The sequence below is a fragment of the Ovis aries genome, chromosome 11 (genome assembly GCF_016772045.2).
Source record: "Ovis aries strain OAR_USU_Benz2616 breed Rambouillet chromosome 11, ARS-UI_Ramb_v3.0, whole genome shotgun sequence".
NCBI classification, from domain to species: Eukaryota; Metazoa; Chordata; class Mammalia; order Artiodactyla; family Bovidae; genus Ovis; species Ovis aries.
Genome location: NC_056064.1, coordinates 55,843,670 through 55,867,986, shown reverse-complemented (window position 1 = coordinate 55,867,986; position 24,317 = coordinate 55,843,670). Strand labels below are relative to the sequence as shown.

At 52.8% G+C, this 24,317-nt stretch overlaps 1 protein-coding gene across 1 annotated transcript; it reads right to left on the bottom strand.

Annotated features, from left to right (window-relative positions):
* Positions 1 to 3,489: 3,489 nt before the first annotated feature.
* FADS6 (fatty acid desaturase 6) lies at positions 3,490 to 18,856 on the bottom strand. Its single transcript, XM_027974049.2, has 6 exons — positions 18,609 to 18,856; positions 17,801 to 17,967; positions 7,060 to 7,240; positions 6,121 to 6,308; positions 4,712 to 4,891; positions 3,490 to 3,920 (listed from the first exon to the last, which is right to left on the bottom strand). Exons 1-6 carry the CDS (start codon positions 18,769 to 18,771, stop codon positions 3,771 to 3,773), a joined length of 1,029 nt encoding a protein of 342 aa, XP_027829850.1. The 5' UTR covers positions 18,772 to 18,856; the 3' UTR covers positions 3,490 to 3,770.
* Between the last annotated feature and the right edge of the window lie 5,461 nt (positions 18,857 to 24,317).

Genomic DNA, 24,317 nt, shown 5'->3' with positions numbered 1-24,317 from the left:
CCATGACTTAGATTACGAAATAGAACTTGGCCAGCACTTACAGGAGCTCCTTTTGCCCCTTCTAGACACTTCCCTTCCCTTCCACTTACTTCCCTTCCCTTCCACTTACTTCCCTTCACTGAGAAGTAAATACTGCTCTGATTTCTAATAAAGTGAAGTCACTTAGTCGTGTCCGACTCTTTGCGACCCCATGGACTGTAGCCTACCAGGCTTCTCCATCCCTGGGATTCTCCAAGCAGGAATAGTGGAGTGGGTTGCCATTTCCTTCTCCAGGAGATCTTCCCAACCCCGGGATTGAACCTGGGTCTTCCGTATTGCAGGCAGACGCTTTACCGTCTGAGCCACCAGGGAAGGATTTCTAATAAGCCATTGTGTTTTGTACTCCTCCTATCAGTCCAGGAATAGGCAAGCTATAGTTTGTAGCACAAATTCCTCTTACCACCTGTCTTTGTATAACCCACAAGTTCATGACTTACATTCTTAAGTGGTTTTTCTAAAATTAGAGAATAATATTCTGTGACATGTGAAAATTACATAAAATTAAAAAAAAAAAAAAGAATTTAGGGACTTCCCTGGCAGTCCAGTGATTAGGACTCAGTGCGAAGACTGCCAGGACCTATGTTTGATACCTGGTCGGGGAGCTAAGATCCCACAAGTCTCACAGCATGGCAAAAAACACAGAACACAGTGATGTTCGTTTCTTTACATATTGCCTCTGGCTGTTTTTGCACTTTGATGGCACAGTTGAATAGTTGTGACAGAAACCATATCATCCACAAAGCCCCAAATATTTACCATCTAACATTTTACCAAAAAGGTTTCTCGATTCCTGCACTAGACAGTAAGCTCCAAGAGACTGGGGCCCAATCACACTCTTATCCCCAGAGTTGACACACTGCCAGGCACATAATGGATGTACATGTCTTAACATTCCATTTATTATCCTCTCACATGGGAGGAAGAGAAGGAGATTCAGGAGAGACACCATAGAAAGCCCTAGAGTGCTCCCTGCCCACAGGTGGTATCTCTGGTGGTTAAGAGCAGGAATTCTGGAGTTTGACACACCAGGTTTGAATCTTTCTTCCTCCACATACAAGCTATATGACGTTGATAAGTTTAATCTCTCTAAGGCTTATCTTCACAATATGAGGGGGAAATAGTACCGATTTCCTGTAAAGATTAAAGTTAGATAGCATAAGGACTTCTCTGGTGGTCCAGTGGCTAAGACTCCGAGCTCCCAATGCAGGGGCCAGGGTTTGATCCCTGGTCAGGGAACTAGATCCCATATGCTGCAACTAAGACCCGGCAAAGTCTAATAAATAATTTTTAAGTTAAGATAGTATAGGTTAAAAATGTGCCATAAGTTCTGAATTGATGTTAGCTAACATCATCATAAATATTATCCCCTCCAGAATGTCTCTGTAAATTAGACGTTAGGTCTCTGCAGAGCCCTTAAAGGGCTTCATTCACTCCTGTCACCTCCCCTCATTTCTCAAGGCCCAGTCAATCCCAGTCACAATCCCAGAGTAACAGAAAATCAAGCCTCAAAGTGATAGAGTGTTCTTGGGGGCCTGCTGGGTAGCCAGGTCTGGTACCAGGGCCTCCAACTTCGGCCCATTCCCCACTCAGGCCCAGATCAGTAATAGTGAGTCACTGGTTATATTAGGTTGGTTTTAATCATTAGCCAGGAGTGTGCAAGGGGGCCTTTTCTGATGTTGCACTTTTCATGTGGAGAATTAGCAGTTTGATTAATCACATTCCCAGACCTTAAGGCCATTTCTGAGTTGCCAATGCATTTCAAAAGAGCATCAATAACATACAGCAGAGCAGGAGGTGGGGGAGGCTGCCAAGCCTGGCTCCTTCCAAGAGGGCTGCTTGGATCCGAAACTGCTCTATCAGTCAGCCTCCCAGCAGGAACCAGATGGTGTGCTCAGAGGGGCTGATTGAAGAGAGTTTAATGAAGGAACTTTGTGCAGAGGTGTGGCAGGATGAAGGATGTGGTGAAGTGCCCCCCAGCGTGGCTGGGGCGGGGGATGATCAACAGCTGGAAGCCACTTTCACCCTAGGCCCTGAAGGAGCTGTTCCAGAAGTAGCAAGAGCTGCAGCAGGAGGAGGGGGCACTGGCCAGGAGCTGTGGGCTTCCAGAGAGAAGGGCAGGGCAGAGGAGAGGGGAACGGACCTGGCCAGGCAAGTGGGAGCTACTCAGCAGAGCCGCCTGAGGCCACACCAGAGACGGGTGCTCTCACGGGACCAGGCTCAGAGAACACCTTCGCCTGCCCCTCTCCCCTCCACCCACCCACGTGCTGGCATTCAGCCTCCCCTTGATCAGGGTCAGCATGCCCTTCACCTTGTCCAAGGACTTCACTGAAAACCAAGGCGATCATGCACTCAGGAGACACTTGCGTGTCCTCAACCAGAGAGGGTTTTTGCCGCTCACCCCCCAACCAGGAGACATTTGGCAATGACTGGAGACGTTTTTGATTGTCACAACTTGGCAACCTAGTGGATAGAAGCTAGAGAGGTGACTAAACATCCTACAATGCACAACAGAGGCCCCCCAATGACAAAGAATTATCTGGCCAAAACGTCACAGTGCCAAAATGAGAAACCCTGTTTTAAACTAACTGCTCTGGCCTTGTGTCAGAGGTCCAGCCTCCTTTTCTGACCCTCCCTCAGCCTCCAGCCGGGCCCTGCCTCCCACTTTCTCATCCAGCCTCCAGGCAGCGCTGCTCCCAGCTCTCTATCCAGGCCGTCGGCTTTGGGCTGGATCTCAGTGGCGTCCCCAGTACCCAGCCTCTTCCTCAGCTGGCACGGGTCACTCCCTTACATCTCCGCCTCACTCCCAGGCTGCAGACATTCCTTTCACAGCTAAGCGTGGCCCTTGACTCCTGGCTCTTGTGTCTGAATCCCCATCCTTCTCCCCCTCCTTCCTCTCCTCTCCAAGGCCATCTGACCTCCAGTGCCTGTTCCCATAACCCCTCTCCAGCCTCAGCTACCCTCCCAGTCATTTTCTCCCTCTCCCAATTGAGAATTCTTCTACCCCATGGGAACATCACAAACAAAGCCAACTTGGAGAGCTAGCCAAGGTCCTGCTCAAAGCTACTTACCCCCTTGCTACCCTCATCTGCCCTGAACCCTTCCCCACAAAACACACACTTTGAGCTCACAGATGCTGTGGGTCTCAGGAGCTGCTGAGCCCAGGGTCTTGCACAGGCTTCCTGGCTGAGATCCTAGGAAAGTCTGCCGAAGGTAACCTCTCCCTGTGGTCCCTGGGGAGAGGGCTCCTTCGGGGCTGGAACCTCAAACAGCACAGGAAGGAGCAGTGGCCAAGTTCAGAGCTCCCGGGCACCAGGGAGGCCCTCGCCAGGGGGCAGGTGGACCCTTCGGTCTCCATGCCCCTCCTGGCCTGCCCCCAACCTAGGGCCTCCCCTTACCCCTGTCCTCTAGCCCTCCCGAGGCCCAGAGCGGAAGCAAGAAGGAATCCAGCTGTTTAGTCCTGAGATGAAGTTGGCTGAGGTCCAGACTAGCAGACTGCCCAGCCACCTTTATTCCTCAAAACTTAAAAAAGCAAGCAGGGCAGGCGATCCCTGGAAGCCCCGGCGCGAGCTCCCCGCCTCACTGTCCACCTGCGCCTCCACACTCTGGTGGAGCGAAGCACAGCCCCTGGGCGGGAGCCAGCGCCCTCTCGGCCCCAGGGGTGGCCAGCAGAGGCAGGAGAGCCAGAGCTGGGCCCCGGGAAGGAGAGTGGGGTGGCTGGGCCGGCCCGCCCCTCACTGCAGCCCCACCAGCTCTGTGATGGGAGGAGTCTGCACCATGAACTCCTCGTAGCGTTGGAGAAACAGCCGGAACCGAGCCAGGTAGGAGTCCTCGTTGTATGGCAGCTGCTTCTCGTGGAGGAACTGGGACACCACAGGCTTCACCTGCCAGAAGGTGGGCGGGAGGAGAGGCTGCAGATAGAGGCATCCTCATGGGGACCCTTCCTCTCCCCAGCCCCCAACTCCTATCTGCTTTGTCGCATGATGCTGGGGAGGAGCTGAGGGGCTGGGAGAACTCCCACATTTCCAGCAGGAAAGGGAAAGGGAGTTTTATCCCCAGCATTCTTCTCTGGGGATCCTGACTATCTGACAGTCCTCTTTAGCATAAGTGGACAAACGCCATCTCTCCCTTTCACCAAGCACATACAGGGGCCTGACATTTCAGGTCCATTTCTCCATTATCTTCAAAACCTGTCAACATAAGCGCTGCTTGAAAGTGTTAGTTGCTCAGTTGTGTCTGACTCTTTGCAACTCCTTGTACTGCAGCCCGCCAGGCTCCGCTGTCCATGGAATTCTCCAAACAAGAATACTGGAGTGAGTAGCCATTCCCTTCTCCAGGGGATCTTCCCAACCCAGGGATTGAACCCGGGTCTTCTGCATTGCAGGCAGGTTCTTTACTGTCTGAGCCACCAGGGAAGCCCAAGCACAGCTTAGTCCCATTTTACAGATGAGGAAGCTGAGGCTCAGAGACACTCAGTTAACTTGTACAGAGTCACACTGCTTGGTCAGAAACCTAAGTGTTTCTGATCAAAAGCCACACTGCTGCTTGTTCCCTGAGCGGCCCCTTCCTGAGAAATTCTGGCCAGGTCAGTTGGTCAGAGGGCTCTGAAGGGGACTCCCCCTCCACCCTCAGGCAGCTCCCTCATCCAAGCCCCTCCAGCCCCACCCTCGTCTACCTTCAGGCACATGTTGTCGGAGAGCCTGGGGAAGAGGTGGTGTTCCACGTGGCAGCTGATGAGAGAGTGGCCGAACGCCCAGTCCAGCACGGGCAGCCGGGGCAGGTTAAGCACCCCCAGGCTCATCATGTGGATCCGTCGGGGCTTCTTGTCGGGGGAGAACATGGGCAGCCCGATGTGCTGTGACAGACACAAGGATCAGGCCCGGGGGCCGGGCTGGGCAGACCCGTGTGTCCCCACCCCACCCCGGCATCCTCAGCTGGCACCCAGGGGCCCCGTGGGTCCTTGTGTGTGTCTCATGTCCTGCTCCAGCAGGACCCAGAAGAGGCACAAGGAGGCTGAGATTCTGTGTCCTGTGCTGAGCCTCGCCCATCCCTGGACCAGTCCCCATGTCAGCGCAATGAATGGGAGTCTGGGTGCCCCTCTGGCCCTGTGGTCCTCTAAGTCCACGACTGCCCCCCACTGTCCCTCACATCCCTGTGCCTTCGCTTCATCCTGAAAAAACGCTTCTCTGCTCTCCTTTCAACAATCAAAATTCTGCTCATGGTTCAAGAAACGCCTCCTCTGCCAGGTGTTGTCCTCAGTCTAGAAGATGAGGAAGTGAGTGGGAACTTCCGGTCTCACCGGACAAGCGGAGGGAACACAACCGTGGGATTAAGTCGTTAATGGCCAGGTGGTAAGTGCTAGGTTGGGATCCTCACTGGTCCAGGGAGCAGGGAGGTGACCGTCCCCACTGAAGTGGCCCCAGAAGTGAGCGCTGAGCTGCCAGCCTCCCACAAAGACCTCCCATCTCCAGCATCTTACCTAGACACATGCTCGCTGGAACCTCGGTGATGGCCCTTGTTTCACTTCCCTCGGGCTCATCACAGTAAGAGCCCCGAGGCTAGGAGCTGGGGTCCTATTCACTTGTGTCCCTAAGGAGCTTAATAAGTAAACTGTGCACATGTGCGTGCAAGGTCGCTTCAGTCATGTCTGACTCTTTGCACCCCTGTGGACTGTAGCCCACCAGGCGCCTCTGTCCATGGGATTCTCCAGGCAAGAGTACTGGGACAGATTGCCATGCCCTCCTCCAGGGGATCTTCCCAACCCAGGGACCAAGCCCGGGTCTCTTACGTCTCCTGCATTGGCAGGCAGGCTCTTTACCATTCATGCCACCTCTGCACAGAAGCTGCTTAATAACTCTCATCCATGCTCGAGTGGCAGCCAGTGTTGAAGGGAAGTAAACTCCTTACCTGAGACCAAAACTCTCCGTGATGACCCACGGGGAGAAGGGCAGAGGGTAAGAGTAGGGAGCACTTCACCTGGTGGCCTCTCTCTCCCTAGAATCTAGAGTCCAGCCTTTGGCCAGGCACCCCAGAGGGTGGTCCCCATGCCCACCTCCCCTGTGTGCAGGGTAGGGGAGGCCTCACCTGAAAGATGTTGACGTGGAGATAAGGATGGGCCAGCAGGGACCTGGTGATGAGCATGCAGGCCAGGGCCGAGCCGGGGCTCTGGAAGCCAGACACATTCAGGAGCAGCCAGTATTGAGAATAAAGGCCCAGGGAGATGAGGCCCAGTGTCCGCAGGGCCGTCCTGAGCTCCACCTCTCTGAGCCGCTCTGCCAGAAGGGGCGAGAGGTTGGGGGAGGGGGGGTTGGCAAGGTTCTGATACAACAGAAGCAGGCTCCCTGGTGGCTGAGTGGTGCAAACTCGGGTGATCAAGGTAGTTACAGCCCTGAAGAGTAGGCTCATTTGCTTTTCTTTCCCCCTTTGGCTGCACTGTGTGGCTTACAGGATTTTAGTTCCCCGACCAGGGATCAAACCAAGGCCCCAGCAGTGAAAGTGCCAAGTCCTAACCACTGGACCACCACGGAATTTCCTTTTTTTTCTTTCGCCCATTTTTAGAATAGAAAACAGAGCATTAAGCAACCTGAGGTCAGTCTGATATTAATAGTAAGTGGTGGCATGGGGTTTGAGCCCTTAGCCCCTGCCCCTTCTACCGTACAATATTGCTCCTACAAGACTAAACATTATAAGGTACAACAGAGTATGAGGCCTTTACATAGCACTTTTACATCTACGACCTCATTATGCTTTCCCACCATGGTTGAGGAGCAGGGAAGAACCTGAAGTTCAGAGACGTCAAGTTACCTGCCTGCAGTCATCACCCGCCAGTAAGCGGCAGAGTCAGACTGGGCCCCAGCTCCAAAGTTCTTTCCACCCTGCTTGGCTGTCTCAGAAGGTTTCTGTCTGGTCTCAACTCAGGGCTCATCGCTTCCTTCATGAAGCCTCCACGAAGCCAGGAGAGGGAGGAAGGGAAGGGGGGTGGGAGGACCAGGTCTTTGCAGGGCATGGCCCTGGCTTACTCACCCACAGCCACCAGCGGGGTTATGATGGGGATCAAGAGAGGAGCGAGGAACATGTAGACGTAGCGGTTGAGGCAAGGCAGCCTCCACGTGCTTGAGTCCCCCAGGCCCAGCACGTTGGTGTAGCCATGGTGCATCTTCACGTGTCCATACTTGGCATACTCCGCAGTGAAGGACGTGCATACCTGGAGGAGGGAGCCGGAAGCGGGGCGGGGTCCACATCATAGGCGAGCAAAGCTGGCCCCTTGGAGCCTCGAAAAGACCCTCCTTCCCCAGACTCTGCCTTTCCAAGGCCTTCCTGCCTTCCACCCCCAGCTCATCAGCCTTGACCATCAGCTCTCAGGGACCTAGGGCAGCAACCCCATCCTGGGACTTCCCTGGTGGTTCGGTGGTTAAGAATCTGCCTGCCCGTGCAGGGGTGGCGGGTTCAATCCCTGGTTGGGGAACTAAGAGCCCGCATGCCTGGAGGCAGCTAAGCCCAGTGTGCCGCAACTACTGAGTCTGCACATTCAAGAGTCCCGCAGCACAACTAGAGGAGCCCACGCGCTGCAGTGAAGAGCCAGTGAGCCGCAGAGAGAGATCCTGCGGTCGGGTGCCGCAGCTGAGACCTGATGCGCGTGTGCGTGCGTGCGTCGGCGCGCTACGTCGATTCATTGGTCCATACCGACTCTTTGCGACCCCATGGACTATAGCCCGCCAGGCTCCTCTGTCCATGGGATACTCCAGGCAGGAATACTGGAGTGGGTCGCCATGCCCTCCTCCAGGGGATCTTCCCGACTCAGCGATGGAACCCTCATCTCTTGTCTCCTGCACTGGCAGGCAGGTTCTTTCCCACTAGCGCCACTTGGGAAGCCCCTAAGAACCGATGCAACCAAATAAATAATCATAAAAAAAAAAAAGCAACTGTATCCACTCAGCATGATGCTGCAAAGCATTTGGGGGCGGGAGGCCAGCAAGTCTGAGAGGGCTGCTGGAGGACTGGACGCATTGAAGGCAAAGCTCCAGGCATCTGATAGCAATTATTTCGCGAGTGTTCACCGTGGAAACATCTGCACTTTCATGACACTGCTTTGCATCCTGAGCCCACCACAGTGAGGGGAGTCTAGGGAGGAAGAAACGCCATCTTCTGAACGGTCCCTGAGGGTGGCACCCAGGGTGAGGGTGCCCCAGTGGTGGCCAAGAGTTAACTTCCTAGGGGTGACTCTTTGGCATGACCCCACGTGAGAGTCTCTGAAGCTGGTAGGAGCAGCAGCAGCAGCTACCTGTCTCCCAGAAGAGCAGTCATTCTGAATATGAAAGAGGCGCCAAAGTGTTTCTCATGCAGATATATGCAAATTAACACACCCAACCTCAGTCTCTTCCAATATTTTATCCAAAAGCCAGAAGACTTTGCTCATTTTATTGAAGATGCTGCCTGCCTATATCCTGGAGGGTGTGAAGGGCGACCCAATGCCAGTCACTGTGAGCGCCACAAAGAGCAGAGCAGGGGACTTCCCCGGTGGTCCAGTGGTTAAGGCTGCGGGCTCCCAGGGCAGGGGCCTTGGATGCAGTCCTCGGTCAGGGATCCCTAAATGCTGCACGGCACGGTCAAATAAAAAAATAAAAATTAAATTTTTAAAAAGTAAAATATAATCAATTATTTAAAAAAAAAAAAAAAAAAAAAAGGACCAGTTGGTTCACAAAGGAGCTGTTGCCAGGATCTGCCAGGGCCTCCTCAGAGGCCAGCCCGCCTCTGCCCAAGGCTTGCAAGTGTATTTTGAGCCTCACGGTTCTGTAGCTGGAAAAAAGTAACTGGGCTTTTGTTGTTGGTTTTTTGTTTGTTTTTAATTTAATTATTAATTACTTCTCGGCCGCTCAAGGACTTTCTCGAGGGTGGCTTCTCTTGTCCCCGAGCACAGGCTCTAGGGTGTGCAGGCTTCAGCGGTGGTGACACACAGGCTTAGCTGACCCTGGGCATATGGGGTCTTCCCGGACCAGGGGTCGAACCCGCGTCCCCTGCACTGGCACCAAAAGGGAAGTCCGTGATTGCCTTTAACTGATGTTTTTAGCTGTTTTCCTTCCTCATACTTCTGCTCCAAAGGCTGAGCCTGCCTGCATTGCTTTTTGCTTCAAGAAATGTTAGCTGCACTCAGCAATCTGCTCTTCCTTCTTGCCCTTCCTTCTGGCACCTCTGCTCAGACTAGCAGCTGATCATGCTTTGAGCCAGAAACAGCCTGGGGCCTGAACCTTACCAAGCTTGACCTCAGGGGCCTGTGGGGCCAGATTCTCAGCCACATGCCCAGACCAGAGAACTGGGGGCAGGGCCCACCGTGTAACACCTGGTTTGTGACTCAGCACAAGCTTCTGGAATATGTGTGACCTGCCTTTTTGCAAGAATAAGAACAGATCTGAGAGGACTTCCCTGGTGGTCCAGGGCTGAAACTTCACCTCCTAATGAGGGGGTTCGGGTTCGGGTTCCATCCCTGGTTGGGAGCTAAAACCCCACCGCTTCCCAACAGAGGCAGAATTGTAACACATTCAATAAAGACTTTTAAAATGGTCCACATTAAAAAAGAAAAGAAACCCAGATCTGAGGCTATTTCTATACACTGGAATTCTCCCTCCCATCTAAATGTTCTTTCCAGAACGAGAGGGAACATGGTGGGCTTGGGAGGAGGAGAGAGACTGGACACAGGGTTCGGCACGTATTATGTGCACCCATCAAAGGACAGGGGGACAGGGCCACGCATTACAGACGGTCCTGCTGCAAAGGATTATTTACAGGCCTTGCCCAAGACGATCTCCCATCCAGACCCAGAGAAAGTTCCAGAAGCTTCCTGATATCACTACCTTCTACGACTCTCAGGCAGACTTAAGAACCTAGATCTCTTAGCCGCACTCAGGCCCCTCAAGTGGCCAAAGTGAGTGTGGGGTAGACGTCAGTATAATTCCTCTCAACATCTCCTCTCAGCTACAGTTGGGGGACCCACCACACTCTGCAGCCCTCGAGTGCCAACTACCGGAGCCCACGCGCCTAAAGCCGGTGCTCCCCAGCAAGAGAAACCACCGTAGTGAGGAGCCCGAGCACCTCAACGAAGAGGTGCTCACCATGACTAGAGAAAGCCCAAGAGCAACAGCAAAGACCCAGGGCAGCCAAAAGCAAATAAATAAAAATTAAAATAAATCGGGGTCCCTCCTCCCCAGATCTCTCATTCATTTAGTTGTTTATTAAGCATTCTCAGACCTCCACCAGCAGCCAAAGGTAGTTCTCTAACTTGGTACTTTTGTAAATAATTTATTTTTTGAGCAGGTAATATGTTTGCATAATTCAAAAAATATGCAGTGGGGTGGGGAAGTCTTCTTCCTACCCCACCCCGCAATTGCCCCATTTTCCTCCTGGGAGGTGAGGGAGGTCCTCTATCTCTTTATGTGTCCTCTAATATTTTCCTCTTTTAATTTTTAAGCAAACAATATTTTGCAGGATTGAAAACTGTCATTACAAGATTAGGACACAGAGTGTCCTAACAGGTCACTTACTGGATCGGAAGGGGAGGGTCAGGATGAGGCAGGTGCCAGGCGGAGGCTGTAGGTGTGGCCAGTGAGAGAGGTGAGGACCAGAGGGCAGGGCCAGAAGGAGGGATCTGGAGGGAGGAGGAGGCAATCAAGACAGGAGCCAAGTCTCCAGCTCAAAGCCTGGTGGGCGGGCGGGGGGGGGGGGGGGGGGGGCGGGTCGCTCCAGAGAGGGGGACAGGAGAAGAGGGCCACAGGGTGGGCAGGGTGAGGAGGAGGGGCTGGGGGTTGTCCCAGAGGCAGCATCCCTCAGGCAGGAGGGACTGTGGGCTGGAGTCTTCCCCGCTTTAAGTTTGTCAAATCAAGTATAGGACACCTGGGGACTTATTTGGTGGTCCCATGGCTAAGACTTCATGCTCCCAGCACAGGGGGCCTGGGTTCCATCCCTGGTTAGGGAATTAGATCCCATGTGTCTCACCTAAAGATCTCACATGCTGCAACTAAGACCCAGCACAGCCAAATAATGTTGTTGTTTTTTTAAAGTATAGGACATAGAAACAGAAATAGCAACCCATTCCAGTATTCTTGCCTGAAGAACTCTATGGAGCCTGGTGTGCTATAGTCCATGGGGTCACAAAAAGTCGAACCAGCAACCACCTTCCCACTTCTGGGCCCAGCCAGCCTGTCCTGACAGCGTCTCCTCCAGACGCTCTCACCAGGGGTTCTCAGCTTTGCCACTATTGCCTCTGGGGACTGGGGGCTTCCCTGGTGGCTCAGGTAAAGAATCTGCCTGCAATGTGAGAGACCTGGCTTAGATCCCTGGGAAGGGAAGATTCCCCTGGAGGAAGGCATGGCAACCCACTCCAGTATTCCTGTCTGGAGAAGCCCATGGACAGAGGAGCCTGTCAGGCTACAGTCCATGGGGTTGCAAAGAGTCAGACACCACTGAGGGACTAACACTTTCATACTTTCATGTTCCATATCCTGTGCATAGTAGACTGTCTACCAGCAACCTTGGCCCCTGTCTGCTAGATGCCAGGACCAACACATACACACTTGCACGCATGTGCAGACACACAGACACACCCTAGTCATCACAGCCCAAAACACCGGCAGACACTGACCATGTCCCTGCCACACCCTCTCCTCTCTGTGTTCCCCCGGCCTTCACACAGCCGCCTTCACAATCTGCCTGTCCGGGCCCTGGGCTACATTGTGCAGCAGCTGAGCAGCCAGGGGCAAGTGACCTAACCTGCCAGACCAGTGTTTCCTCATCCACAAAGTAAGCGTGATAATAGGTTTGACCTCACAGGGAGGCGTGATTATTAACTGACATCAACTACACAGTAAGCACCCAGTAATGGTCAGTGGGTATAATTAAGACTTCTATTATTTTGATGTCATTCGTGTGTGCCTGTTTACCCACTGGACTCTGACCCCTTGGGGAACTGGAAAAGGGTTCTGCTCACCATTGTGTCCCCAGCACCCAGCAGAGGGCTGGGCCGGGAGCGAAAGCTCGGTGATTTTTGAGCTGCTCAGCCAGCACCCATGTGGAGCCTCAACTGACAGACACTGTTTCAGCCCCTAGATCTCCCCAGCAAACCCAGCTTCCCTCCAAGTCTCCCCTCCCCGCTGGGCAGCCACAAGCCCCCTGGAGCAGCCCCACCCTTTTCTCCAAGACCCCTCACCACCATACCCACCCAAGGACACTCACCAGGCTCAGGGCCACCACGCACAGACAACCACCTGACCCTGCTCCAGCATCCTCAGCCTCTGGGGGTCCATGTGCAAGCCCACGGGGCCAAGCTTTTGGAGACCCAGCGGTGTGGGAACTGCCACATGACCCCTTGCAAGTACATTTTACAAATCTGCACACACAGTAAAATCGCACAGACACACACACACCAAAGCCAACGTCCTGGTGTGCTGAATCGCTGTTCAGTTGCTCAGTCGTGTCTGACTCTCTGCGACCCCACAGACTTGCAGCCTGCCAGGCTCCTCTGTCCATGGGCTTTCCCAGGCAAGAATACTGGTGTGGGTTGCCATTTCCTTCTCCAGGGGACCTTCCTCCCTCAGGGATCGAACCCACGTCTCCTGCATCGGCAGGTGAATTCTTCACCACTGAGCCACCAGGGTGGCTCAAATGTGGTATCAAATGTTGAATGACAAATACATGTAACTATTGAGGAGACTAGGTAAAGGGTCCACTGGACCGCTTTGTCCCCTCTGATCTGTTTTTGCAGTGTCTTGTAAATCTCTAATTATTTCAAAAGCACAAAAGTTTTGTTTTGTTTTTTTTTTTAGAAGAAGTATGTTTTGTACTACAGGTCTGAGTTTGCCTGCTAAATTTTTTTTTAATTAAAAAATTTAAAAATCACAGCGGAGCATGCTCAGAGGACCACCCCTCAGGGTTCAGGTGGGGCCAAACAGAAACAAGGTGAGAGCCCAGAAGATAAAGGGCCACAGTGAATTGGTAGGAAGAGAATCATAATCATTCGAGCATTGTAATCAGGCTCCCCAGGTTCTGGGCTCAGGCTTGGTTTCCACCACCACCACAGGGGACTGGAAAGGTGACAGTATTCCCCCGGGTGACAACCCTCCCCCTGGGCAGAGCCGGCCTGGGCTCTCCATGGACCAGCTGTGACGCCACCCCCATAGCACAAAGCCGACTTTAAAAGGAAAGTTGGAAGTTGAGACACAATGGAGCTTAGTAACTGGCACGGCCTGTTCCCTCCCACTTAGGGGAACATCTTGACTGTGAGTGACTGGCAAGGGAGTCCCTAAAGCCTTCCTGATTGCAGGAGTTAATCTTCTCCAACTGAAGACAGAGTTGCCATATGATCCTGCAACCCAATCCTGGGTATGGATCTGGAGAAAACTATAATTCGAAAAGATACATGCATCCCTGTGTTCATTACAGCACTATTTATAACAGCCAAGACATGGAAACGGACTAAATGCCCATCGACACATGAATGAATAAAGCAGATGTGGTATATACATATATATATAATATGATAATATATACTATATGGAATATAATGTGATTATAAGATGTGAAACATATATATTATATGGAATATTAATCATAAAAAAAGAATGAAATAATACCACTTGCAGAAACATGGATGGACCTAGAGATTATCATATTAAGTAAGTTAGAATGAGAAGGACAAACACTGTATGATAGATATCACTTATATGTGATCAATTTATCTACAAAACAGAAACAGACTCACAGACACAGGGGACAGACTCACAGACACGGGGAGCAGACTTGGGGTTGCCAAGGGGGATAGGAGTGGGGGAGTGACTGGGAGTCTGGGGTCAGCAGGTGCAAACTATTACAGAGAATGGGTGAATACCCTGGGATAAGCCATAATGGAAAATAATACGAAAAAGAATGTGTGTATATATGTGTGTGTGTGTGTAACTGAATCACCTTGCTCTATAGTGGAAATTAACACAACATTGTAAATCAACTATAAATTAAAAAATAAACTTTTCCAAGCTTCAGTACTGGAACGATGGGGGCCTGCCCACCCCAGCCTGCCCCTACATTCCTGTGGCCCTTGACAGGCAGTACCCAAGAAGATAACTGAAGTCCTCATGACATAACCCAGGATAGGGAGCAGGCAGGGGAGGGTAATCCGTGGGCAAGGGAAAGGGTCAGAGGTGCACTGAATGGAATGGAACATTGTGGTGTAGATGGGAAGTGGGTGTTCGGAGGGAAGTCAATCCTGGCCTGAGTGGGGTATATGATTTTGGATACTTTAGCAGAGAAGCAATAGCAACCTGGATGTCAGCTGCCCACGCCATCCTGGCTGCCCGCCCCTCAGATCCAACGGGTCAGAAAGGGTGACTTCTCTCACCCCCAGCTCGTGCCAGCAGATTGTGAAAGAGGCCTGGCAAAAGCTGGGTGCGCCAGGAAAGCCAGTGACACTCCAGTTGACACCTGAGGCTGTGACTAGGGTACCAGATTCTTCTATAGTGACGCTGCCTCCTGAGGGTCACGGTTTGGAAAGAGCGCAGGCAGTTGACAAGCGGAGGAGGAAAGAGAGACAACGGGACGTGAAAGATGGGGGAGCCGGGGATCCAGAAGGGTCCCAGGTAGTCTGCTGAGATCCTACTTGGCAAGAGCTGGTCCTCTGTGTGATGCAAAGGATAGGTATAGTTCAGGGCCTCAGCAAACAGCCCCCTCAATACACACACACACACCACACACAGATCCACTAAGCTTTGTATAAGCTGGTCAACCTTTCAGTTAAAAATAAACAACGCTGGGCTTCCCTAGTGGGCTCAACGGTAAAGAATCCGCCTGCCAACACAGGCGACACGGGTTCGATCCCTGGTCTGAGAAGATCCCACATGCTGTGGTACTGCTCAGCCCGTGTGCCACAGCTAATGAGCACAGGCTCCAGAGACTGGGAGCCGCAATTTCTGAAGCCCTCACGCACGAGAGCTCTGTTGCTCTGAAACAGGAGAAGCCACCGCAAGGAGAAGCCAGCGCATGGCAACTGGAGAGTAACCCCAGCTTGCCACTACTAGAGAAAAGCCCTGCAGCAACAAAGATCCAGCGCAGACAAAAGTGTTAAAAAAAAAAAAAAAGCAAACAGAAAACTAAAGCATTTGAAGAAGTTAAAAAAAAAAAAAAAAAAAACGCTAACAAACAAAACATGTAACAAAAACCGCTAACCTTTTCCTTGCAACTGACTGTGTGTTCCCTCCAGAGGGGAAAAAAAAGGTGATGGGTGTGGTGGAGCTTGTTACTTGGAAGCAGGCATTGAAGAGTCAGGCCTAGGCCCTAATGAAGACCTAGGGTGTCTCGTTTAATATTCACACTGGTTTCACAATGGAAGTAACATTCTTCTTCTCATTTGTTACATGGAGAAACCAACACTTAGATGCTAAATTAAGTAACTTGTCCAAGGTCACAGAGTCAGTGTGTCCAAGGTGGCCCCGACACTGTCCGCTGCCTGGTTGACAAAAGGAAAGAATCCACTAGCCCCACCCATGCCAGTGGCCGAGGACGTGGAGCCTTTGGCTCCTTCCCACTGGGAGCTGAATCTTCCCTGAGGTTGGCCAGAGTCAGGGCCATGCCTTGAGGCATGGGGGGTAGAAAAGCAGAGGCCTCCCACTCAGGTTGCCCTCAAGAAATTTGCAATCTGCCTGCAGCATACCAGCCGTCACAGCTGGGGATGGAAGCCAAGCCTTCCCCTCAATGTGGGGCTCACCCGCCTCCAGGCTGTGACCTTCCGGCAGCCTGCTCTTCGCCGGACCTTGTCCCCGTGTCCCCTGCAGGGTCATCGTCTACAAACATTGAGCTCAGCCCTGTGCCAGGGACTAAAGAGGCAAAGATGAGGCCACTGCCCTGGGTCCCAGGGGACGAGACGAGGTGCGGCCACCAGGCTGCCGGGGTCCCTCCAGGTGGGTCCCGTGCTGTGGTTCAGCTGGAGCCCTCCATCTGGGGAGCCTGGGAAGACTCCACCTTCTCAGCTGCCCCCAGGCCCCTGGGGCTCAGTGCAGCTTTGACAGAGCCCACGTGATAGCACAACATGCTTGGTTCCTCTTCTGTTTGTGATTACAAACTTGGTGGGGAGGGCATCTGACCCTGGCTCCAGGGTTGGGTCTGTACCTTAGAGCCTGGCTGAGACCAACGCTCAGGGGTCCCTGGGAAGAAGAGTGTCTTGAAATGGACCCTGAGGAACCATTGGTTCCCCTTGTCCTTTTTAAAAAGTATATTTCTTTATTTTTCTTTATTTGGCTATGCTGGGTCTTCGGTGCAGCATGTGGGATCTAGATCGCGGATCCGGGATCAAACCCAGGAACCTGCATTGGGAAACCTGCCTCGGTGTCTTACCCACTGGACCGGAAGTCCCCCCCCACTGGTCCTCTGCATTTTAGAAATGTGTGCAGGGATTTCCCTGATGGTCCAGCGGGTAAGACTTGACGCTCCAAATGCACCAGGTTCAGTCCCTAGCTGGGGAACCAGATCCCACATGCTGCAACTAAAGATCATGCAACGAAGATCAAAGATCCCGAGTGCCACAACTAAGACCTGATGCCAAATAAATAAATATCTTAGAAAATAACAAATTAAGGAATCGCCCTCCCTTTAAGAAAAAAACAGAAACGTGTGCAGGTGGGAGAGGCGGGTTTGGGGACACTGAAGGCGATGGAGGGCGCTGGACAGACAGCGCTTCCTCTCGTCTAACTCATGCACTCTAAGTTTATAAAACGTCCTGTGTGCATGCATGTACAGTTATGTAAAGTTATATAACTTTATTAAAAGTTAGTAATTGAGGGACTTCCCTGGTGGTCCAGTGGTTAAGACTTTGAGCTTCCAAGCAAGGGGTGAGGGTTCCATCCCTGGTTGGAAAACTAAGATCCCACCCGCTTCGTGGTGCAGCCAATAAACAAATAAAAGCTCTTTTAACAAAAGAAAAGTTAATAATTGAGTTAATTGGTCACAGTAACCAGTTCCTGGCAGAAAAGGACTGTTTCTGGTACCAGCTTTCACATTTGTTCATAAGGGACCCAGGGTCCATGGTGGGGGTGGCACCTGGAAGGGAGGGAAGAGGGGGTGTCAGAGCATCAGAGACCTGAGACCGGTCCAGAAAAGGGGAACCAGGCCAGACACCTTTGCCTTCCTGACCGTGCCCACAGGCTGAGGCAGGCTGGGGAGACGGTGGGAGAAGCGGGGCAAGAATCAAGAGAGAGGAGGGGCCCTCCCCATACAGACCCAGGGAAGCAGGGGGCTTCTAGGAGGCTCCACTATCTCCAGGTGTCAGGAGGTGGGGGCTGTTATGGAACTGGGGTGCTGGGACAGACACCAGGCCCCTGCTCCCCCTGCCCTCTGTCCGTGGTTCACATCCCAAACCCCAACTGCAAAACCAGGAAGCCCGAAGGTTGCAGCCAGGACTGCCAGCCGCAGGAGTCCTGGGGGTAGGAAGAAGGACCACCCTCCTGAACCAGTGTCGCAAAGAAGAGAGCCACCCCCAGGAGAAACAGGTGCTCCGGCTGCGTCTCCGGCCTCAGTTGAGCACTGATCATTCCTCATGCAGCCCTCTCCCCTCTCAAGGGCTTGGGGTTGTGCACACACACAGACACACACAGACTGTAGTGCAGGCAGGCGACACGCTTGGACCCACGTGCCAACAGCCGCAGCTGCTGGCCCTCGAGAGCTCACAGGGCTGTGCAAGCTTAGATTCTCACATCAAGGCCTCGCAGCGGCTCCCACCCCGTCCCAGGCTCACCTCCACAAAGAAAAGCGTCCAGACCTTGCTCCAGCCTCTGGACTCGGTGAGGGCGCCGTGAGTGGCCAGGTGGCTGCCCTTGACGGTCAGCGTGTAGTGGCACACCCCCAGGATGGTGATGCCCAGGGCAAAGACCAGGGGCCTGTCAGAGCGCAGGCACAGGAACCCTGCGGGGGGCGGGGGGCGGGGGAGAGAGGGTTGGCTGCAAGCGGGAGAGCCTTAAGGGCGGCGGGTCTTTCTCTGATTCTTGGAGATCTGAGCCCAAACGCCCCAGCCTGCACCCCTGGAAGCCCGGGCCAAAGAGGGCCCAGCCCTGGGGACTGCCACGGACAGCGATGTGGCAGGTTCCATGAAGGCCAGAGTAGGATGGGTTGGCTCTCCCTAAAGGCTCTGAGACAAGACAGAGCGCCACTGACTCACGGAGGAGAGGCCGGGAATCTTGATTCTGCGCCCCTGCCAGAGGGAACACGCCCCTCGCCCCCTCCCCGGGCACCCCATGGGGCACCCTCCCCCTCCCCAGGCCATCTCATCCCCCCACCTCGCCCCTTCCCCCCAGCCCACCCCACCACCACCCCTACCCCACCCCCGCCGCTTCTCGCTGACTCGGCTCAACTTTCTCCTCCACTGCCCTTCATCCATCGGGGCATCTCCGGGTACACAAGTCACGACTCCCCAACCAGACTTTCCGGGCTGACCCTCCGTCCTGGTGTCCCAGGCACGCGCCATCTATCCCACCCCGCCGCCCGTCCCGGACACCCTCCCCCACCGCCCAGCGGGCCCCGCAGCCCCCAGTCCCCGTGTCCCTCACCGGGTGGCAAAGCGAAGAGGCTGAGCGCGAGGATGGCGCAGTCCACGCCGTGGCGCTCCCACCACGAGCTCGCCCTCACTACCTCCTGCACCCGCGCCTCCAGCTCGCCCAGCAGCGCCTCGGCCCCGGCGCTCTCCCGGGGCGCGCCCCCCGCCGGCTCCATGGGCTCCGCGCTCGGGCCCGGCACCCGCCGAGGGCTCGCAGGATCGGGAGCGTCTGCGGCGCCGGGCGGCCGAGGCGCCGAGCGCGAGAGAGCGCGGGCGGGGCGGAGTCACGCGGCGGCTGGGGACACCCGCCCCCGGTATCAGGGTGCGCGCCCAGAGCGACCCGGCCGGTCCGGGGCCACCCTCCTGGCGGGCGGGGCCAGAAAGGGCGCAGGAGGAGCGCACGGATGCGCGGGAGTGGGGAGGCCACCTGGAGCCAGAAGCAAATCGCCGCGGAGGGGACGGGGGCTCGGACGGGATGGGGGCGCGAGGACCCCCGTAGAGACCCTCCTTCCCCAGGACTTTCCCTGACCGCCTGACCTCAAATAACTCCTTTATATAATCCCGGCGCCGCACCTTGCTTGGGTTTGTGGGACCTTTTTTTAATCCCTTAATTTAAGTATTTTTCCCAGTAGCACTTAGCAGCCGCTCCACACCCGACACGGACATTCGTCCCCTGTCTCCACCCACAGAGGGGACGCTGGTACCGGCAGGCCTCACTTTGCCGCTTTTTCTCCAGTCTTATCTTCAGGACCTGAAACAGTGTCGGGAAAGATGTGTGAATTCATGGGACAGAAAGTTCAAGGCCTCGTTCAAGCCTCTTGAGTGGTGGTGGTGGTGGTGGGGTGCTCCCCTCTGAATCCGGCTTTAGCAGCCGCACGTGGGGAGCTGTCTCTCTAGCCCAGTGGATTTGGGACTGAAAAGGGACTGCTGTAGAGAAAACGCATTCAGGTGGGGTCCCTCTGCGGTACCGCTCACTCAGGGGTGCCCGGGGCTGAAGGCCACTGCAAAGGGCCCTGGAGACGGGAACAGCACGCGTCCTGGCCCTTCCCATCCGCCCAGGCCCTGACCCGGCGCTGCGGGAGTCTGGCCTTGGCCCTGGGAGCAAAGCCGCTGTGTCGTGCAAGCATTCTCCTCCACTTCCGAGGGTCCTTTCTCCTTTTTCATATGGTTTTTTCATATGGTTTCATATAGAGGTCCCTTTAAAACGAGGCCTGGGGTGGTGGGGGGCGGGCAGGAGCCCTTTGGAGGAGGGAGGAGAAGAGGGAGAGGAAGGCGGGGAGGAGGCTGGGAAGAAACGGAAGAGAAACCGGAAACAGAGTCCGGAACGCTTAGGACTTGCATTCTTTTATCTTCTTTGGTGTTTTCCTTCATGATTTCTTGCGCGTTTATCCGTTCAATTTTTTAAAAAATATATATATAGGCAAGATTTTCTTTACCAGGTCAGCAATTCTAAAGAGTTTGTAATTTAACAGGCCAACACACACATACCCAAGCAAACACACCTGGTTCCTTACAGTTTATCACTGCTTCTGCATACTTAACAGGTTTTGTGTAACCCCCACAACTCCCAGAGGATGATATCATCCCCATTTAATTGATGGAGGCCCAGATCTGCCCACAGCCCCCCCATAGTTACTAAACAGCAAAACTAGAACTCAAATCCAGGACATCTCCTCCAAGCCCAATCATCTTTTGCTTTTATCAGAGATTCTTAAAGACAGAAGCATGGGGTGGTGATGGGGGAGTGACCTTCCCACTCTCTATTCCACCTTCATGTTCCTCTTTCTCAGATAGTCTGACATTTTCAGGGATGGGGATACCTATACTTTTAAAAAGCATAGTTGCTATTAATGTGCAATATTATAATTCTATAAGGGCAGAATCCCACTGCTTGTGAACTTTCTGGTACCAAGAAGCCCCTCATCCAGCCTCGTCCACCCTTTGGACATCTAAGTGGTACTGTGTTGAACAGGAACAGAGGCAGATGTGTATTGAAGGAGCTCAGAGGAGCGAAGAATCCCTGTGGGGTGGGGCTGACTGTGGTCTCCTCGGAGAGAGGCAGCCTTAATTTAGAACCGACTTAAAGCAAGAGGGTACACTACAGGTGGGGATGGCTGGGGTAGGGGCTGTGGGTTGGGAGAGATGGGGGAATAACAAAATCCAAAAGACTTGAATAGACAGCTCACCAAAGAAAAGGTACAAATGACCAATAAGCACAGGAAAAGATGCGCTACATCATTCATCTCGAGGGAAATGCACATTAAAATACCAGTAGGAGAGCCCTTCAGATCCAGAGCATAGCTAAAATTAAAATAGCCGGGCACTGCTAATCCTTGGCAAGGGGATGTGAAATCACGGACCTCTCATTTGTTGTTGATGAGAGTACAAAGTGGTGCAAACCCTTTGGAAAACAGTTTGACAGTTTCTTGTAAGGTAAATATACACTTACCCTGCTGCTGCTAAGTCGCTTCAGTCGTGGGCTCTGTGCCACCCTATAGACGGCAGCCCACCAGGCTCCGCTGTCCCTGGGATTCTCCAAGCAAGAACACTGGAGTGGGTTGCCATTTCCTTCTCCAATGCATGAAAGTGAAAAGTGAAATTGAGGTCGCTCAGTCGCACCCGACTCTTAGTGACCCCATGGACTGCAGCCTACCAGGCTCCTCCGCCCATGGGATTTTCTAGGCAAAAGTGCTGGGGTGGGGTTCCCTTGCCTTCTCCAGCACTTACTTACCCTGCAGTGCATGCGAAGTTGCTTCAGTCTTATCTGACTCTGTGTGATCCTATGGTTGTAGCTTGCCAGGCTCCTCTGTCCGTGGGATTCTCCAGGAAAGAATACTGGAGTGGGTTGCCATGCCCTCTACCAGGGGATCTTCCCAACCCAGGGATCGAACCCCCGTCTCCTGTGTATCCTGCATGGCCCTTCTTTACCACTGAGACTGCACCATCAGGGAAGCCCCTTGGATCCTCAGCTTAAAACCATTGGATTCTTTACCCCCAGCACCACCTGGGAAGTTCTATAGGTTTAACCTATGACCCAGTAATTCAGCTCCCAGATAGTCACCCAACAGGAATGAAAATGTATCCATATAAAAACCTGAACCCGAATGATCATCGCAGCATTGTTCATTAGAGCCAAGTTGGAAACAGCCTAAATGTCTGCCAACAGGAGAATGGACACACGAAATATGATACCTTCACACAACCTATGCAATAAAAAGGCACTGGGCAACAGGGCAGATGAACTGATGTCATCTCACAGACATTAGGTGGAGGCTAAGAAGACGCAATAACTGCATGACCCATTCGTGTGAAGTTCAAGAACAGAGAGAGCTAATGTATAGCGATAGAAATCATATCCATCCTTCCCTGGGGAGGGGTGAGTGGGGGGCATTTATTGCAAAGGGACGTGAGGAACCTTCCTGGGAGGGTGGAAATGATCCAGATGGTGATTGTGGTGGTGTTTACATGGGTGTGTACGCATCTGTCAAAAGTCACTAACCTGCACACTCAACAGGCGTGTGTTTTATTACAGTTAATCAGACCTCAGTAAAGTCGGCCCGGGCAAAAAAAAAGCAGCAAAGCAGATTTTGCTTCAAAATGGAAAGAGCATGGGGCTTCCCTGGTGGCTCAGTGGCTAAGACTCTGCACTCCCCATATAGGGGGTCCGGGTTCAATCCCTGGTCAGGGAACTAACTAATCAGGAAACTAGGATTCCACATGCCACAACCAAAGACGCTTTATGCGGCGACTGAGACCCAGTGCAGCCAAATACATGAATAAAAGTAATTATTTCCAGACACAAAATATTATACATAAAATAGATCAGCCAAAAGGGATTTACTGTACAGAATAGGGAGCTACGGTTAATATCTTGGAATAACCTACAGTGGAAAATAATCCAAAAAAAAAAAATATATATATATATATATGCCTGAATCATTTTGCTGTGCATCTGACACTAACAGTACTGTAAACCAACTATACTTCTATTTTTTTTATTTTCAAAATTGGTGATGTTTTTTTAAGAGGTATAATTCAGATGGTAAGTATCACCCATAAATGTAGCACACTGAAGTGTGGGGAGGCAGGGTGAGTCTGGTATCTGAGGTCCCTTGGCCATGGGGACAGCCGAGTGTGTGGGGTGGCGGAGTGGATGATTTACCAAATTCTTCAGTCCTCTCTGTGAGCCCCTTCTGGGTTCTCAGCCCTGGTCCACTGCCTTCTGGCTCCCAGCAAAGATGAGAAAGACCTGAGAACAAAGCTTGGGATGAAAGGCTCTGGGTGGTTGGCCAGGCAGGCCTGCTGCCATCAAGGCTCTCTGCTTGGCTTTCTACAACAGGTCCTGAAGGGGCAGGCCTGGGCAGGCTCCTGGCCCTCTGCCCACAGTGGAATGCTAGGCAGAGACAGCCAGGGCTGGGAGCTGTCTATGCCTCCCAGCCACTCTGCTCTAGACCAACCTCTGCTCCCACTCAACCTCCCACCTATCTGCACAAGACTGAGTTTATGTGAAGAGCACAGCTTTGCAGTCTGGCACGCTTACTAGCTGTGTGACCTTGAATAAGTTACTCAACCTCTCCGAGCCTTAGCAGCTTCATATACACTACAAAGGAGGAAGATAAATATCAATAGGAGCTTTAATATTTTCTTTCTGTATCCCGGTAGATTTCGTGTACACTTCCACTGTAGAGGTGACTAGACCACAGCCTAAAGTCTAAATTACTCAGCTTGATCTTTGAGGGCGGCCAAGTTCTAGCTCCACATCTGACTACTTGGGGCAGAATGATGTACCCCTGACCTCTGACCCCTGGATAGGGATTGCCTTTTCTCACTTCTCTGTCTTTATTCCCAGGGAAATTGTTTCTATTCTCACCCCCTCCCCATTCCAAGCCCCACCCATCCTTTGGGGCTCTGGTGACGTCAGTCACTCCTACAAAATTTATCCAGGATTTTCATATATTCCACTCATTCAACATGTTTTTTTAATTGATCTAATTTTTGGCTGTGCTGGGTCTTTATTGCTGCATCCAGGCGTTCTCGAGTTGCGGTGAGAGAGAGCTGCTGTCTATTTGCAGTGTTTGGTCTTCTCACTGCAGAGCATGGACTTAAGTAGTCCACACTTAGTTAGACGGGCTTAGTTAGACGGGCTTAGTTGCTCTGCAGCATGAGGAATCTTCCCTGATCAGGGATTGAGCCCTCGTGCCCTGCATTGGCAGGCAGATTCTCAACTATTGGACCACTGCTCCTGCTGCTGCTAAGTTGCTTCAGTCATGTCCGACTGTGTGCGACCCCATAGACAGCAGCCCACCAGGCTCACCCATCCCTGGGATTCTCCAGGCAAGAACACTGAAGTGGGTTGCCATTTCCTTCTCCAATGCATAAAAGTGAAAAGTGAAAGTGAAGTCATTCAGTCATGTCCGACTCTTCTCGTCCCTATGGACTGCAGCCTACCAGGCTCCTCCATCCATGGGATTTTCCAGGCAAGAGTACTGGAATGAGTTGCCATTGCCTTCTCCAACTGGACCACTAGGGAAGTCCATTCAACCAATCTTATTGAACATCTATGGTTGCCAGGGGCTCCAGCTCTGTCTTTCCCTTCCTCTGACGTCATCATCTCCCCGGTTGCATTATTTTTCTTTCTTTTCTTTTTTTTTTTTTTTGGCCACATGGCATGTGGGATCTTAGTTCCTTGACCAAATCTGTGCCCTCTGCAGTAGAAGGGTAG